Source organism: Eleutherodactylus coqui, chromosome 11 (assembly GCF_035609145.1).
Source record: "Eleutherodactylus coqui strain aEleCoq1 chromosome 11, aEleCoq1.hap1, whole genome shotgun sequence".
NCBI lineage: Eukaryota > Metazoa > Chordata > Amphibia > Anura > Eleutherodactylidae > Eleutherodactylus > Eleutherodactylus coqui.
The window spans coordinates 136,026,228-136,044,973 of record NC_089847.1 but is presented as its reverse complement, the minus strand read 5'-3'; the positions used below and the strand labels follow the sequence as shown (position 1 = coordinate 136,044,973).

The 18,746-nt window shown below is 45.3% G+C and overlaps 1 protein-coding gene across 3 annotated transcripts in view; it reads right to left on the bottom strand.

Moving 5' to 3' along the window:
• Window positions 1–18,746, bottom strand: part of NELL1 (neural EGFL like 1) — a 674,819-nt gene that overhangs the window by 148,355 nt on the left and 507,718 nt on the right. For all 3 annotated transcript variants that reach the window (XM_066583599.1, XM_066583597.1, XM_066583598.1), the window contains exon 15: window positions 5,621–5,716. In XM_066583599.1, the coding sequence (XP_066439696.1) occupies window positions 5,621–5,716 (96 nt within the window). The remainder of the gene's footprint in view (window positions 1–5,620; window positions 5,717–18,746) is intronic.

Here is an 18,746-nt window from a genome sequence, read left to right as displayed (position 1 = left end):
AGTGTCTCTAATATGAAATATTCTTCTAAGATAATGAATTCATTTGGATGAATTTGACCAATTTTGTCTTCTACGTTCTTCATCCCTCCATTTTGACACATTCAGCGGATTCCTCTGATTTTCCAGTTCTGTCACCAGTCTCTACTGCATTCCATGGAGCTGGTCATAGATGACCGGTGAGACTTTTACCGACGCCTGGCTTATTTTTGTATTTGGATCTACTACATAAAACCCCCTCGTGCTCAAATTTGAGAAGCATTGCACATTTGGTATGCTAATTAGGATGCCTGACCCTTCATGGCCAATCAAAGGTCCGCAGAGAGATCATATTATGTTGGTTAGTTCGGGCTACATAGTTAATGAGTCAACAAAGTCAAAAGGTACCTTTTACATGAGTCAATAGACACCGGAATAATCACTCAAACAGCAATAGCGCACGAATGTCGACTTTCGTACATGTGGCCCCCAGCAGGGCACTGAGCAATAAGACACTTGTTCTGTTTTAGCTCACTGAAATGGAACAACTATGGAGCGGCTTCTCGCTCGGTGTAAACAGGAGGCGCTCCATCTACCAACGACTGCTGTTTACTATGAATGAAGGCGGGTGGCCGGTAGAGATCCTCAGCACACTCCGCCTCCATGACCTGACAGACTAATCGCTCCAGTGTAAAGCAGTTATTGGGCACTTAGTAATTCTGCATATTAGCACCTTTAAGCTGCCTATACATCTTCAACAACTGGTGGCCAAACAATCCTTTGGCCAACAACAGTTGGAAAGTTGAGCCATCCACCATATACATTACAGAGTCATCCGGCCCCGCCGTTATTGTCAGGTTTGTATGGCTAGACTCTAATGTGTAGAGGGAGCCTTAAAAGTGCCAACATAAATCCTTTCTGCACTTCTGATTGGCTGATAGACTAAAGGTACCTTTATACGGAGTAATTTCCTACCGAATTATCGCTGGAAACAGTGAATTCAGATGATAGTCACCCAATCTACAAACGGCTGCCAGCGGGGCAATGAGCCAGAAATCACTCACGTGTCGGTGTTTAGCAGAACTATAAAACAAAGTGACCGTCAGGTTGTGTAAACAGGAGCCGCTCAACCTGTGACTGCCTGTTTACTGTGAATGGAGGAGGGTGGGGCGGAACGATCTCTGACTGACTCTAACTACATTAACAGAGCGACTACCGCTCTCACGTAGAAGCAGAACGACGATAGTTGCTGGGACGGCTGTTGGGCACCAACAAACCCGACAGTTGTCCCGTGTAAAGGAACCTGTAGGGATCCTAATCAGCAAGCGCTATGTACGTTTTTTTGTTCCACACGTCTGAAGGTCAGGAAATGATGCGGTTGGACAGATGCTGATGCACCGCCAGCGGCTCTTTACAACCGTGTCTTAGGTATGTTGTAAAACTGTAGAGTCAACTTGGTGACCAATGCCCATGACGCCATTATGATGGAGGAACATGGAACCTCTCGCTAGCCATATCATATACATCTTGGAAATCAGATACGAAGCATAAAGAAACATCCAACTATCACCCCTCCTGGATACAATCGTCGGCCCCCTCTCACTTTTAGAAATTTAACAACAAAAATATTTTAGTTAACAGTTTCTTCAAAAACAAACTTCTCTAAAGTTCCTGTCCTGGGACCAAAGGAAGAGGGGGGGGGGGGGGGGAGATCACCTGCAGTTATTCTTCTCCGACGTCCCTCCGGTCCACCACTTCCTGGCCCTGTTTTCGGTTGTCCAGGATAGCTGCAAAATCCTGACTACCTAATGCACACTGTGCACTGATGTCTGCCTGTCAACCACCGATCATGTGAGTAGCTGTGGCCAATCAGAGAGCAGGAAGAGCGCGTTACTAGTCAACAATTCCAATGCATTGTGGGAATTAGGTAGTCTGAAGATTGCAGCCGATATCTTGGATGGCCAAAAACAAGACTTGGAAGTGGCGAATCAGAGGGCTGGCAGAGCACAACTGCAGGTAATATATCCCCCCCCCCCCCCCACCTCCTCCGACCCCCAGAGGAATGTTGTCCTAAAAGTGTAGGGTCACTTTAATTGGTCATCATGGCTTTTCCTTAAATATTGCTGAAGTCATTGGGTAATGAATGTCGACACAAGATGGCAGGATGAGATCGGTGCAATCAGCTCACCCATTTATTTAGTGACAGATCCATTATTTTTCTTTCCGATTGACTTTATTAGATAGAAATGCACAATTTTGGGGTGTTTTGTGCTAGAATTGCTGTTATTGGTCCCTTCCAAATCCTTTCACACATTTCCTCCTTGTTCTCAATTAAAGTACAGGATGAAGAAGTTGGTGCCAAACTGTAGCGCTCCTCACTAAATCTCGCCTACGGCAAACTGGAGGCCGAACTGTCACAATCAATTAATTAGTGGGATTTACGCTGTGAGGCAGGAAAGTAATTAGCGCGATTACTGATGCTGAGTAACAGTGCGGCGCTGGTGACGGTGCAACACAGGTGCAGGATGGCGCAGCGACGACAGACGGTGGCAGAGGCGGCACATTCTTACCAGAATATAACTTTACTGACCGCATCATAAACGGGATTTCTCTCCTTAGAAGGTTTGTGTTACTTTAATGTCGCATGATAATCTGGAAGCAGAAGTCTCTCCCTTAAAGCGATAGCACTCATAAAGCAGTAACACTCTCAACGCTACAGCAGTCCTAAAGCAACCCAAAACACACATGTGCATCCCAGCTCCTCTTCAGTTCCTCCTGACAGAAGCAAGGCACATGGTGCTCTCATCATATCTCCACATATCGACACATCGATGTCAATATGCCCCAACCTCAAATGTTCATCATATCATCATCATACTAGCAGTTTCTACAGCAGAACAAGTGACAAGGGAGCGGCAGTTGACTCTTGGAGCTGGGGTGAGAGCACAAAAAAGAAGGCCCTGTTGACCTGGGGCCACAAGCGAGGACCAAGAGGGCCTGATGACTAGGGGCTGAAAAGAACATTATGCCAAGTGGAAACAGAGGGAATCTCCCTTCCTGCAGAGGACTTGGTCTCTGAAGTAGCAGACATCGCCATGGACCTGGATTTGACAGTGTTATGGACCCAGGGGCGACAAAGCACATAAAACCAGTCCAATGAGACCTTAGAGTGCGCACACCGGAGACTATGATGGACGAATACGGACAAGTGCGGACTGAGGGAGTCCCTACGGGGACGATGATATGGGGATATGATGCCAAGCAGGAGTTGTAATGATGCAGGGACGAGGCACTTGGTGGCAGCGGCGTTCTGTGCTAATCTGAGTGTACCGGAGATGTCATCTTGCACCTATAGTACATTGTGTTCGCAGTGACGTGGTGCCTACGGTGTGTGATGTGACAAAGCTGCCATGCCGCAGACCTTCGAATAAAGTACCGAGTATGACTATGAGGATGGGGTACTACAAGGACAAGGGTTCGTCCTCAGAGAAATTCGTCTGGCTAAGGTCTTCCCCTTAAATGGACAGATTAATTGTGAACTTCCGGTTAGAAATACGTAACGTTCAGGCCGTGCGCCATTCTGATCTGTGGAGAAGACTCGCCCATTCAAGGCAATGAAGGGCAGAAAAAAATGGAGAGCATTCAGATGCCATCTGTGTGTCATCCGTGTGTTATCCGTGTGTCATGTACGTTTCATATGTGTGCCATCCGTGTGCCATCTGTGTGTTATATGTGTGTCATATGTGTGCCATATGTGTGTCATCCGTGTGCCATCTGCATGTCATGTGTGTCATATGTGTGCCATCTGTGTGTCATCCGTATGCCATCTGTGTGTTATGTTTGTGCCATCTGTGTCATCCATGTATCAACCGTGTGTCATGCGTGAGCCATTTGCGCGTCATGTGTGTGCCATCCGCGTGTCATGTGTTTCATCCGCGTGTCATTCGTGTGTCATATGTGTGTCATCTGTGTGTCATTCGTGTGCCATCTGTGTGTGATCCGTGTGCCATCTGTGTGTCATCCGTGTGCCATCCGTGTGTCATCTGTGTGCCATGTGTGTTATTCGTGTGTCATCTGTGTGCCATCTGTGTGCCATCTGTGTGCCATCTGTGTGTTATTCGTGTGCCATCTGTGTGTTATCTGTGTGTCATCCGTGTGTCATCCGTGTGTCATCCGTGTGCCATCTGTGGGTCATCTGTGTGTCATCCGCGTGCCATCCGCGTGTCATCTGCATATCATCTGTGTGTCATCCGTGTGCCATCCGCGTGTCATCTGTGTGCCATCCGCGTGTCATCTGTGTGCATCTGCGCATCATATGCATGTCATCTGTGTGTTATCCGTGTGCCATCCGCATGTCATGCGTGTCATCCGTGTGTCATCCATGTGCCATCTGTGTGTCATCTGTGTGCCATCCGTGTGTCATCTGTGTGCCATCCGCGTGTCATATGTGTGTCATCCGCGTGACATCTGTGTGTCATCCGCGTGTAATGTGTGTGTCATATGTGTGTTGTGTGTGTCATCCATGTGACATCCGTGTGTCATTCGTGTCCTGTCAGTTTGTCAGAAATTCTTTGCTAAGAAATCCAGGAATAAAAAAGAAGTGGCGTGTTCGTCAGTTTCTATTTTGCGGATATGGAAAATTAAGTAAAAAACGGACACATGGACTCCATATAGAGCTGCACACGGATGAGAAAACATCCACAATACAGGTGAGTTCTCACGGCTCATGTGCCTTCAGCCTGAAGGGCATTTACCCCTAAAGTACAGAATACCCAAGACATACAGCATCGGGCACAACTCCAGGAGTTCGCCTAGACAATTCTGTACATCCCTAATCACCTCTGGCAGAGCCGAGTAACAAAATGTGCCCCCCCCATAAAATATAATATTAGGAGTATTACTATTATACCGTCCACCTGAATAGTGCTGCTATCCTGTACATAACTGTACCCCTATACCCATACACAAATAGTACCGCTATAATGTGCATATAAATAGTACTAGTATACTGTACACATTGGTAACACTGCTATACCATACACATAAATAGTACCGCTATACTGTACATAAAAATAGTACTAGTATACTATAAACATTAATAACACTATACCATACACATAAATAGTTCTGCTGTACTGTATATGTAAATAGCACTAGTATATCATACACATTATTTATTAACACTGTTTTAACATATACATAAAATGACACCGCTATACAGTACAGATAAATGCTTCTACCATATAACATACATATACATTACACAGCCCTGACATGTATATACTGTACATTATACACACATATAGGCACACATACTTACCTCAGCAGCCCAGTGGTATAGAGGGAGCTATGGTTTGCACAGGACAAAGCCCCCTCTGTACACTCTCTACCCCTTCCTCTACTGTCCAACCCAAGGGAGCTGCTGCCTGTATCAAGTTATAACAACCAGCAAGAAGCTCTGCATACAGGCAGGATAGGGAGGGGGAAGGAAGGTCTTCTTTGGCTTTTGCAAATGAAGAGGACACTAGAGACCTGCATCCTGTGCCCCCTCCACAGCTGCATCCGGGGCAAGTGCCCCACCAATACCCACCCCCTGACCCCAGCTATACTACTGCATACAACAACAGGATTGTAATGATCGTACCTTTCTCACAGTGAGGTCCTGTGAATCCAGGGGGGCAGACACACTTATTTGGGGCCACACAAGTTCCACCGTACCTGCAACCCTCCTCGCAGTACGCTGCAAGACAAAATAAAGCAAATCAATGAGTTAAACCACAAGACAGAAGTTTATCAGTGTATGGCCGGGCTCACATGACCGTATGGTAAAACACTAGTAAAAACAAGCATTTAACAGGCGTGTGGAACTGCGTATCACTCTGTGTGTGATCATGGTATACATTGTATAATGTGCACTGTGATGTAAAAACAGGATAATTCCAACAGTGATGTCATAGGTCAAAGATAACAGCCACAGTGATGTCACAGGTCAGGGATAACAGCCACAGTGATGTCATAGCACAAGGTTAAATGCACACAGTGATATCACAGGTCAGGGATAACAGCCACAGTGATGTCATAGCACAAGGTTAAATACACACAGTGATATCACAGGTCAGGGATAACAGTTACAGTGATGTCATAGCACAAGCATAAATGCACAGTGATGATACAGTACAGATATAATGCCCACAGTGATGTCACAGGTCAGGGATAACAGCCACAGTGATGTCACAGGTCAGGAATAACAGCCACAGTGATGTCACAGGTTAAGGATAACAGCCACAGTGATATCACTGTGTGCATTTATCCTTGTGCTATGATGTCACAGTACAGAGATAATGCCCACAGTAATGTAAAACATTAGAATGATCCCTAAGTGATGTCACAGGTGATAGTGGGCAAAATGTTGTCACAGTACAGAGAAAATGCACAGAGTGATGTCACAGGTCAGGAAAAATGCACACCGTGAGGTTACAAAAGTGAAATAATGTGTGCAGTGATGTCACAGCACACAAACGTGAGAACAGATGAATGATACAACAAAGTAATGACCCATAGAAGGCCTAATACAAGGGGCGGTGTCCATTTCACATGCCCCCTTCCGTAGTCATCCCTGAATGCACCTTATGAATGAGTAGAAAAGGGCCCCCTCCGTTGTTGGGCCCCACAGCAGCTGCTAAGCCCGGCGCCCTGGTGGTTACTACCGGTACTATACGGTACTTTAGTCCCTTCTACTTTAGTGAATCACACATTCCTTGGGGGCCGATTACATTCGCTTTGCACAGTTGGTGGGAGGAAAACTTCTGCCCTCATAGAAATTGTAAATCACGATTAGCAGCAGCTCGGAGCCGCCATTCCTGTACTTTCCGCCCGGCTATTTGGCGTACACGCTGGAAATAATGAGATTGTTTATTTATGATGTTTTTAGTGGTAATCCGCTGTATACAAATACCCACAATTCACGGAGTACAATGTACATTCTTCACTAATAACTCCAGCCCCCCCCCCCCCCCCACTATTCTAAATCTAGATTTACCAGCGCTTATTAATATTTATTACCTGACTAAGTAGCTTCATATAAGGTGTTAATATGGATGATGGGACCGATAATGGACGGAAAGTGCGGCTGCTTGTAAAACAGGGAAGATCTATTGTCAACACTGCGGAGCTGCTCCATTGTATCGCGCAGAACAGCTGACACGCTATGGATTAGATCGGAATATAAATATATCCTATTCACATATTAAGTAATGCAGCATTACGCTCAGCAAACTCCATCTCCACTAAAAGCTCCGCCAATTGGAACATTATTTTAGGTCAAGGCTGTTTGTATTGACTGGGAGTCTTCCCTCGGCTGCGAGGTGTGAGCTCACATCGGAATTGAATGATCATGAAGATCTAATTGAAATATGTTAGGGGAATAACTAAAGTTTCCCCGTCACGATAGACAAGTAATGCAGAAAGAAACTCTCAACTGTCTCCTCAGTTAGGTCTCAGTCAGACGGGCGTTTTTTCGCGCATGCAATCTGCGCATATATAGACCCAATGCTTCGCAATGGGATCGGTCACATGTCCGCTTTTTATGCGGATGTGCGATAAATTATAGGACACAACGAATCGCAGAGCGCGCCTATCTGCGTTCTGCGATTCCTTGTGTTCTATATATGCGCTCAATGGGGCCAGCAGCAGCGCCGACCCCATTGAGAACATATACTGTAAAGATTGTTCTCCTCTGCCACAGCTGTGACAGCTGTGGCACAGGAGAACGATGTTCGCCCATTGAATTCAATGGAGCCGGCAATACAGCCGGCTCCATTGAAAGCAAAGGGCTGCCGGCGTGCGCGGGATGAATTTTTAAAAAAATATAAGCCCTTCCCTGAAAACGATCCTAAAATGTGTAAAAAAAAGAAAGAAAAAAAAAGTATACTCACCTTTTCCCTGCAGACGGAGTTCAGCCGCGTCCGGCCGGCAGTTCTCCTGAACTGCTCTGTGTAGTATTCAGCAGGGATTAAAATCCCCGCCTGCTGAATGGGCTGCCTCTGATTGGTCACAGCTCTCACCAATCAGAGGCAGCTCTCACTCACCCATTCATGAATTCAGCTCTCAGCTGTCATTCAACAGCTGAGAGCTGCCTCTGATTGGTCCCTGCACTCAGCCAATCAGAGGCAGTACTCACCCATTCATGAATGGGTGAGTGAGAGCTGCATCTGATTGGTGAGGCTGTGACCAATCAGAGGCAGCCCATTCAGCAGGCGGGGATTTTAAATCCCCGCCTGCTGAATACTACACAGAGCAGTTCAGGAGAACAGCCGGCAGGACGCGGCTGAACTACGGCTGCAGGGAAAAAGTGAGTATATATATATATATATATATATATATTTTTTTTTTTTTTACACATTTTAGGATGCTTTTCAGGTAAGGGCTTATATTTTTAAGCCCTTCCCGAAAATTCATCCCGCGCTCGCGGGCAGCCCATTGCTTTCAATGGAGCCGGCTGTATTGCCGGCTCCATTGAATTCAATGGGCGAACATCACTCTCCTCTGCCACAGTTGAGGCACAGCTGTGGCAGAGGATAGCGGGCAGCGCTGGGCCGTTTTGGCCCCGGTCACGCGATTTGCGGATGCGCATCCGTCATGCGATCCGCAAATCGCGTGAAAAAACGCCCGTCTGACTGAGGCCTTAAGACGGGGTTACAGCAGGAGGCATCCATAAAGTTGGAAAAACTGGCTTTTATTCCTAAAAAAAACATCTTCATGATACAATACACCATCCCACCAAAAGTAATTGGTCCTCTGAGCAAGAACCAGAAGTAGTAGTTATTTCCATATGTTCCCTAATGACATTGGATACTTTTGTGCTTTCTACTAACATCTGATACACTTCAGCTGGCATTTCCCTCCATTTATCCTGCAAATGTCTGGCGAGTTCTCTCAAAGAAGATGCATCGGCCCGCCTGCAATGGAGCAAGGAGCGTCGTCATTGGACAGTTGAATAATGGAATGATGCTCTATAGAGTGACGAATCACACTACTCCATCTTCAGATCAGATGGATGTACCTGGGTGTGGAGGAGCCTGGGAAATGCTTTCTGCCTGAGTGTGTTGGGCCAACAGTTAAGTAAGGCGGAGGTTCCATTATGGGGATGTTTTACATGGCATGGTCTCGGTATGTTGGTTGTAGTGACAAGAACCGTGAACATGGAGGTGACCCTGACATTCTAGACAATAACGTGCTGCTGACAACGTGGCACTACTCTGGGGATGGTCGGCCATACTTCCAACAAGACAATGCACTTTGTGATAGGTCCAATTAGTTTGAAGATATAGATGTTCCTTCAATTGGACTGTTTGCACAGAGTCCCAACCAGAACCTACTGAACATCTTTGGGACAAACTGGAACGTCGGGTCAGGAAATATGAATAGCATCCATCTTCACTGAGAGAATTCACCAGATGTTTGTGATGAATGGAGGGAAATACCAGCTGAAGTGTATCAGATGTTATTAGAAAGTATACCGCAGAGAGTATCCGATGTCATTAGGGACCAAGAAGCCCCACTAAGTTGTAACATATGGAAATACACACTACTTCTTATTCTTGCTCAGGGCCCAATTATTTTCGGTAGGATAGTGTATACAGCAGATTCCAGAGCCAACTTTGGACCAATAGATTCCCTTAATGGGTCTTCTGATTTGGAAATCTCACTTCCCAATATCCAATAAGTCAGTAATGATTTACTAGAGCAAGGGTTCCCCAATCATGACCCTCATTTATCAGTTAGAGTGGAGAGAAGCTATAAAGAGTATCACTCTAACTCTGGAGGACCCAACACAGTCATGCAGAGCACAGAAGGTCCACTGATGTCAATGGATGCTGTGTGTAATTCTTAATTTCTCCTGTGGTGGCGCTGCAGGAGAATTGCACATTTTCTGACTTTCTACTGGATCCTAATGGAAATTTTCCTTGTCGGTCAAATCATTTTTTGTTCTCAGATATTAGAGATAATCGTTATGTAGATTTCACTTACTGCCATGTGAGGAAGTATGCATGTATAATGACACCAGCTGGATGCTAAGCCGAACAAAACCTTTTTGACATATTAGTACATATTTTGACCTTATCTAGTCATTATTCATATTCGTTTGCTACCTGGCCATCTAAAACAATTAGTAGAACAGCAGAACTTGGCTTCACCTTTAGGAGTTGCCTTTCCTGGGTACTAAAAGTATTTCAAAGTACTCGGATACCGCCATACTTTAACGTAGAATTGAACAGTATAACAATGAGACATTGCAAGATATATAGATATGAAATGTGCATCAACACAGTGTAAATGCAACTAGGGATTCATTAATAGATGACAGGGGCAGAAGGTGATGGTAACTGGATGACGAGGATAATATAATGAAACTGGCAGAGAAGACTAGAACAGATGGCATGGAACCAAACTAACCAGAAAAATCTTGTCCCTAATGTCCTATGTCTTTCCCTAGTCTTTTCCTGACCCAAACACCAGACACCAATGTCCCTAAGTTGTCCCTATGGATGACCCTGTCTAAAACACTATCTCTGAGATCAGGAGGGCACTAGGGCCCAGACAGGAGACTAAAGAAGCAAATGTTGCTATGACTCAAGGTAGACAGAAACAAATGAGGAAATGTTAAACAGAACACAAACTAGGAAACATAGACAGGACTGTAAAGCCAACGAGCAAGTCACAATGACTGGACAGACTAGACAAGACTGAACTAGAGAACCATAGAGAAAGACGCATGGACTGGACAAACTAGAGAAGACTGGACTAAAAACCAAGCAGAAAGACACACAGACCTGACAGACTACAGTAGACTGGACAAAAAGCCAAGGACTAAGACACATTACCTGGACAGACTAGAATACACTGGACTAGAGAAATAAGGAGCAAGACATACTGACTTGACAGACTAGATAAGACTGGAGTAGAACCAGGTACTTGGAACTAGAACAAGAAATCCAGAGAGAATGTGTTGTTACAGCTATCAACTGCAACACAGGGCAGAAGCCAAAAGTATTTCTAGAGAGGCGAACCAATCAGACACTCCTCTCTGTAACAAGGCGGAGCAGAGAGTCCCGCTGATCCCCCCCAGACGGCCTATAACAGGGGCCCCGACAACCCAGAAAGCGGGAGATAACGATACCTCAGGATTTCTTAACAGTTTGGGCAACAGAAAGACTAACATTTCTATGGGGAGTGTAACTGATTTCACAGGAACACTTTTCTTTCTACTGTCTACCTGATGGGTGCGGATTATCAGATCCTCTGGATTATAAAGCAGCCATGAAACAAGATACAAAACTGCCCTGATAACATCTCTAGTGCAACATTAGGCAAACAAAAAACACGCGCGACTTGAAAAAAAACCAAGTGCTTGACATTTGCTGAATTTGTACATTTCCGTACTGCTAGAGCGAACCATGACAATTGTGAAAAACTGTCGGAGAATCAGAGCATGCCTGAGAAGGGTCATAATACGCGCTAAAGGTGCTACAAATTACTGGTGCACATGAAAGTGAGTCAAACAGACGTGTAAGAAACCTGCACATCACATTCTCTATTTTCATAAATTTCGTTCAATTGCTGCATTTTTGTTGTCAGAGATTTCCAGGATTAGAAAAACATGTCTGCTTTCTTTCAAACACAGCGCCACCCATGTCCACAGGTTGTTTCTGGTATTGCAGCTCAGTCCCACAGAGGTGAATAGGGCTTAGCTGTAATAGGGCTTAGCTCTAATATCACACACACCCTGTGGATAGTTGTGGCTTTGGTTTGGAAAAAGGCCACCATGTTTTTCTAATGCTGTACTGCCCTTAAATCCACTTTACAGCATTATTAAACATTCTCCCCCGCTGTCTCTGTCGGAGGGATCGGGGCCGGTTGTAAGTAGTAAGCTACGGTTAGAGGTGTAAGTGAAGCCTTGGGACTTGGATACACAATCTGTAACCGGACCTGAGTAATGGCATCTCTTCATATGGCAGAGGGGCTCTCGGGCACCTGGACCCACCCCTACAGCTCCTAGCCACGGTTGCCTACTTGGTGTGTGGCAAAAGCCTTTACAAGTAATTAGAAAGTCTCTTGCAACTTTGCGTGAAGTTCTTATTTACCTCCTCTCTTTTCTGAGTGATTCATAAAGCAAAGAACACAAAGTATTCACCAAATTGTTACATTGTTGTTGAGCTATAAAAGGCTATTATCGTCTGAAGTCTCCTTTTATGTCGAACGGGAATAGACAAACACAAAGAATAAATTCAGTCTCAATTTCTAGTAATTTCATGTAATTTTTTTATAAATTAGGTAAAATACTTTTGATGCAGCAGGAAGGTCCTCGGAGCGCAAAACTGGAGATATTCCTCCATTTACATGTAAAGTTACCGGGGGGGGGGGGGGGGTCTGAGGTACAGAGAGGGGTATTTTAGAGCAGTTTTTTTCCTTATTTGTTTGGCCATGTCTCTATAAGAGGATCACATATAGGAAGTAGTGCCGTATAGCTGAGCTGCAGTGATGTCATCGGTGCGGTCAGATGAAGGCCGGCTTTTTGTACGTGTAATGTATTGTGTAACTTTTAGTATTTTTGTTTTTTGTTTTCTTTTTACCTAGTTAGTCATTCAGCATATTGCAGGACTCATTGTTTTCTGCAGCTCAGTATAATTCCCAGAATTATAGATTTTTTTCCAGGTTTTTCCACTTTTGCACAATTAAAATGCTCCTTTTGGCTAATATTTTTTTTGCATCGCTGCTTTCAAAGTCCCATAACTTTTTTTTTGATCATCGCCGGAGCTCTGGAGGCTTTGCCTTCTTGGATGATGAGCTGTAGTTTTTATTGGTACCATTTTGGATTACCTTTGTTGCCTTTTTTGGGAAGCAAAATGATCAAAAAAGCATTTTGCTCCTTTTTTGTCTTTCTTTTAATAGCGTTTGCCATGCAGGCTGAAAAGTGTGTTCTATTTATTGTAGGGTCATTGTACACGAGACGGTACTAGAGATGAGCGAACGTACTCGGTAAGGGCAATTTCGCAATCGAGCACCGCGATTTTCGGGTACTTCACTACTCGGGTGAAAAGTACTCGGGTGCGCCGGGGGGCGCGGTGGAGCGGGGGTAGCAACGGGGAACAGGGGGGAGCCCTCTCTCTCTTTCCCTCTCCCCCCCCCCCACTCCCCTCTGCAACCCCCCACTCACCCCCGGCGCACCCGAGTACTTTTCACCCGAGTAGTGAAGTACTCGAAAATCACGGTGCTCGATTGCGAAATCGCCCTTACCGAGTACGTTCGCTCATCTCTAGACGGTACCAAACATCTGGGGTTTTAAATTAAAAAAAAAAAAAATGTAAGTGCGCAACAATGCATTTTCCTTTTTTTTTTTAGTATTTTTTACATGATTTTAACCATTTTTATTTTTTTAAATTCATTTTTACATTTTTTATGTCCCTGTAGCAGACGTGAACCTGCAATACTTTGAACGCTATGATAATACATTGCAGTACTTCTATACTGCAATGCATTATCACTTTTGATAGTGTTTACAGGCCATGGCAGAGCACCATTGTCTGATGTGCAGTTGCCAGGCAACCCTTCATCCCTCTGTGATTACATGGCAGAGGGCCGATGATGATACAGAGGGAATACCGTGATCAACATTAATCATGGTATGTAACGGGTTAACAGCGGGGATCCGAGTTCTCACTGATCCCCACTGTTGCAGTGGGAGGCTGGGCTGGCTGTCACAGCTGGCTTCTGCTACTGATGGTGCGGGCTTATCTACTGAGCCTGCACCATCCATAAGATGCAAATGAACGCCCATTCATGGGAACTGCTTCCCAGCCAGGGCATACATTTATGCTTCGGGGTGGGAAGGGGTTAACAGTACAATATACACTGTGTGGTCACTTTAATAGACCACATCTAGTAGAATGCGTTTCCTTTGGCCTTCAGAACTGTAGCAATGTCATGGGATAGATGTATCTCAGTTTTAAAACAGTAATCCAGGAACACAGAACAGATCTAAGAGGACGCGACAAAATACCGCCAGATGGTGCTGCGCGCAATCCAAGAAAACCCAATATCAGAAGAGTGAATTCAACACCTTGAGATGTCCCTCGTATGCTCCAAGTACAACTGGGTCAGGGTCCATCTGAGCTGCCGCCCCCAATACCAGGTCAGGGTACAGCAAGAATAGCGACCACATAAGGAGGGGGGCGCTGTCATGTGTCAAACGCCCGTATCCCGCTGAAGTCTGCTATTAAAACAGATTCTTGCTCCATGTCTTCCCATATAGGGCAAGCAAAGTTAAAGTCTACATTTCCTTGTACTCAGTCGCGTTAATGGATTCTGCTGCAAACATCCCAACAATCGTGGTGGCTGCGATGTTACCAGAAGAGCCCGGAGCCCGGCAAACAACCAATTACACAAGACAGCAGAAGAATCCCGTCTCCTACAGCGCTGCGCTCTCTCCCGGTGTCACCCCATTTAGTCTTCATCCTAACAACCAGCCCTCTCTCTCCGATTCCTAAATGCCGGGCTCATGTATAATGTCACCGCTACACACAGAACAGAAAATATGCATTTCCTTAAAAACAAAACAAAATAAAAATCAGTCCTTTTTGTAGGTTCCGCCGCCTCCATATGGCAGACAAATGTCTGACAAAAGGGGTTTTGTTTCTGTTTAAGATGCAGCAACCCCCCCCCCCCCCCCCCCATGTCTGTGATAGATGGAGCCATGCAGCGCGCCGTACACGGACTGGCTGCGGCTGAGCGCCGCGGAACATCTGCATTGCAAATGGATCATTTACAGAAACACAGCTGTTATCTGAGCTTAGCAGAACGCCACCTGGGACCAGCCAGGCAATCCAAACAGTCGGGCTCTAATAAATGACAAGACTCCAGGAAGCTTCATGTTCAACAACCTACATCCATTTACTACAAACCAGGCCAAGGCTCTCTGCAGAACGCTCGATGCATCACGGACGCGGCGCTCTCACAATGCCTACCGCCTTCCTTGCACAAAACTGGCTGTTGTGAAAAGCACAAGACAACAAGTCCAGATACGGATACAATGTAACAATGCGATTCAGATGTGTAGAACCTGCAACCTCCAATAGATAACAGATAATCCAGAGTACCCGAGACAGTAGAGCCTCTTCAAAAGGTCACCTCCACAGGAAGACCACTACTGGTGTAGACCTGATTCTTCTGCGATGGGGTTTCAATTCAATATCCGACGTACGGTGAGACCTCTGAGATGTAGTAAGAGTGGTCTTAGGAGAGTGTTCCTCATGAAGAAGTCAACAAACACTGAATTGGCCTCTTTATTAGACACCCATCTAGTAGGGTTGGACTCCATTGACCTTCAGAACCGCTGCAATCCATTGCACTAGGCAACAAGATCATTCCACTTGACAAAAAGAGGTCATCGATTCATGCTGCTTGTGCCAAATTTTGACTTTCATATCAGCACGGGGCAACAGAAATCTGGATCCATCTGACCAGGAGATGTTTTTCCGCTGCTCAGTGATACAAGTTTTGCGCTCTTTTGCCCGCTGGAGTCTTTCTGTTTCTCTTAGACACAATGGCGCTGAAACTGGTCGTCCGCTGTTATATACCATCTGTGCGGAGGAACGGCGAGTTGTGCGTTCGGACACGTTAGTTGGAGCCCCAGCGATGTATTCAGCTGACTGTGCAGCCTGTTGGTCAGAACGATTCCTGACATCCTCCTCCGACCCCTTTCAGGGATGAGTTGTTTCCGTCCACAGGATTCTCTTTCAAAGGATGTTTTCCTCGATCCCACCATTCTCAGTATACTCTCCACACTGTTTCATGAGAAACCCCCTCGTGGTTGGCAGTGAGACCCCGAATAGTCTAGCATCGATGACTGGGTCTCAATGGAAGTCATTCAGATTGGTGGGTTTTCTCATCTAATGTGGATTCACACTGAAACTGATCCATGGAAAACTTGTCATTATATGCTACACTCCAGGGTCACGGGGAGAATTTCCATAAGAGAAGTGCTAATCATGAGGGTTGGCTCTAGTAGTGGCCAGTGTACACAGATAACACTATGTAACAAATTGTAACTTTTTTTCTGTCCTTGGGCATTAATTGTGTTTTCCTGTTTCCCCATGTCTATTAAGTACAGAAAATGGCCATTATCCCTTTCAAAGTTTGCTTTTGTGCTCAGAAGATTGAGTTTTATATTTTGCATATCCCCATATACGTAAATTTTTAACAAATTTTTATAAACAGACAACTTCTAGATGAAAAGTAATGTTTATTTATAATTCAAAACAAAGACAATATTTAGAAATGTGCGGTTTTCCTAGATTTACGATGTACTGCACACCACTTTCCCGAATCAGTCCCCATCTGTAGTCTCCCATCATGCTCTCATTGTACTGTCCTTGGTATCGACATTCAGAGGCCATAATATCTTGGTGGACGCGTTCGCCGCGCTCCTCTGAGGGTTCTCCCATGTTCCGCTTGAAGTGATCCAAGTGAGCATCAAGGAGATGGAGTTTTAGAGACATCCTGCACCCATCTTGCCACAGTTGTTAACCAGAGTTTCCACCAGCTTCACATAGTTGTGGGCCTTGTGATTTAACTTCTGCCACAAAGCTGTTCCAAGCCGCATTGTCCTTTCTGGTCAGCCTCTCTGGGAATTCAGTGCACTTGATGAGCTTCTTCACCTGCGGTCCAATGAAAACACCATGATGGGTTGCAGGATGTCTCTAAAACTCCATATCCTTGATGTACTATGAATAAAGCATTATAGTTGGGGGCCCTGTTACAGGTTTTGCATTGGGGCCCAGGAGCTTCAAATTACGCCTCTGGTAGGGCTCAGTCAGACGAGCGCAGATCCGAGCGTTTTTCCACGCAGAAAAAAAACCACAACGCATCTGGGGGAAAAAGTCCACACCTACTAAAGATAGAACATATGGTGGCAATGGATGTGATCATGCAGATTTTTTCCAGCATGCGCATTGCGTTTTTTCTGCACAGAAAAACGCGCGGATCTCCGCTCATCTCACAGAGCCCTTAAGGGGTTAAGAGGAAGTGGGGGGCACCAAGATAAACTTTTGCACCCGGGCCCATAAGCCTTGAGCTACGCCCCTGGTTGAGGACCCTTCTCGGTACTCCACCCCAGTCACTTGATGCTACCTGCAAGGTACTATGCACAGAAAAGCTGTGACCCCCTTGTTCTAGGGTTTGACGGGGGTCCTTGATGTCGCAGCACTATGCCAACACTAACTGTTGTGAGTGGGACCATCTAAATAATACCTGGGGTGAAGGAGGGGAACAAAGAAATGGACATTGCACACAGAGAATGGAGTGAAAACCATAATTATAATTGCTTATATCCTGATGTACAACCCCAATTCCAAAACTGTTGGGCTGCTGTGCTAAATGTAAAGAACAAAGACTGCAATGATCTGGAAAAATCTCATCTAAAAATATTTTAATACCAATAGAACACAGAGCATATATAAGAGGGGGAGGGGCTACATTGTTCCATTTAATAAAAAAAACACTAATTTAGAAATTGATGGCAGTGACACATCTCACACAAGTTGGGACAGGAGTGACAAAAGCTGGAAAAGGCAAGCGGTACTAATGAAAAACAACTGGAGGGTCAATTTTCTACTGAACCACATGACTGTATATTAAGAACATGTAGAGAGGCTGAGTCTCTCAGAAGCAGAGATGGTCAGAGGTCACCAGTCTGTGGAAAACTACATCTAACAATTGTGAAACTACCGTATTTCATAAAAATGTTCCTCAACACAAAATTGTGAAGACTTTGAATATTCCACCATCTACAGAACATAATATCATCAGAAGAGTCAGAGGATCTGGAGAGATTCAGAAGGCACACGGCCAAGAGTCCGTATTGGATGCTTGAGATCTACGGGCCCTCAGGCGGCGCTGCATTATAAACAGGCATGATTCTGTAATGTCAATCACTGCAGGGCGCAGGAATACTTCCAGGAATCATTGTGTGTGAATACAGATCACCGTGTAATCCAGAGATGCAAGTTAGAAGCTGTAACATACAAAGAAGAAGCCGTATATCAAGACAATCCAGAAATGCCAGCATCTTCTCTGGGCCAAAGCTCATTTACAATGGACCGAGGCAAAATGCAAAAGTGTTCTGTGGTCGGATGAATCAGAATGTGAAATTCTTGCTGGAAACCATGGACGCCGTGTCCTGCGGACTCAAGAGGAGGGGAACCATCCAGCTTGGTATCAGCGCACAGTCCTGCATCTCTGATGGTACGGGGTTACATTAGTGACTATGGCACGGGCAGCTTACACACACATTCTGACAGGCGCTATTAATGCTGACAGTATACAGACCTTGTAGAACCACACATGCTCCATCCAGACAACGACTCCTTCAGGGAAGGTCTTGTATATATCAGCAAGACGATGCTAAACCACCTACTGCATCCATCACAACAGCATGGGTTCGCAAAGAAGAGTCCGCAGACCAGACTGTTCACCATGAGGAAACATTTGGCGCATTATAAAACAAAAAATCTTACAAAGACGACCCCGAACTGTGGAGCAGCTAGAAGCCTCCATCAGACAAGAATGGGACATCATGCCTCTCCCAAAACTCCAGCAATTGTTCTCCTTACCTCCCAGAAGAGGCGATGCTACACAAGGGTAGACACGGCCCGACCCAACTGCTGGGAGATGTGCTGCTGCCATCAATGTCTAAATGAGTTAATTCCCCCTTC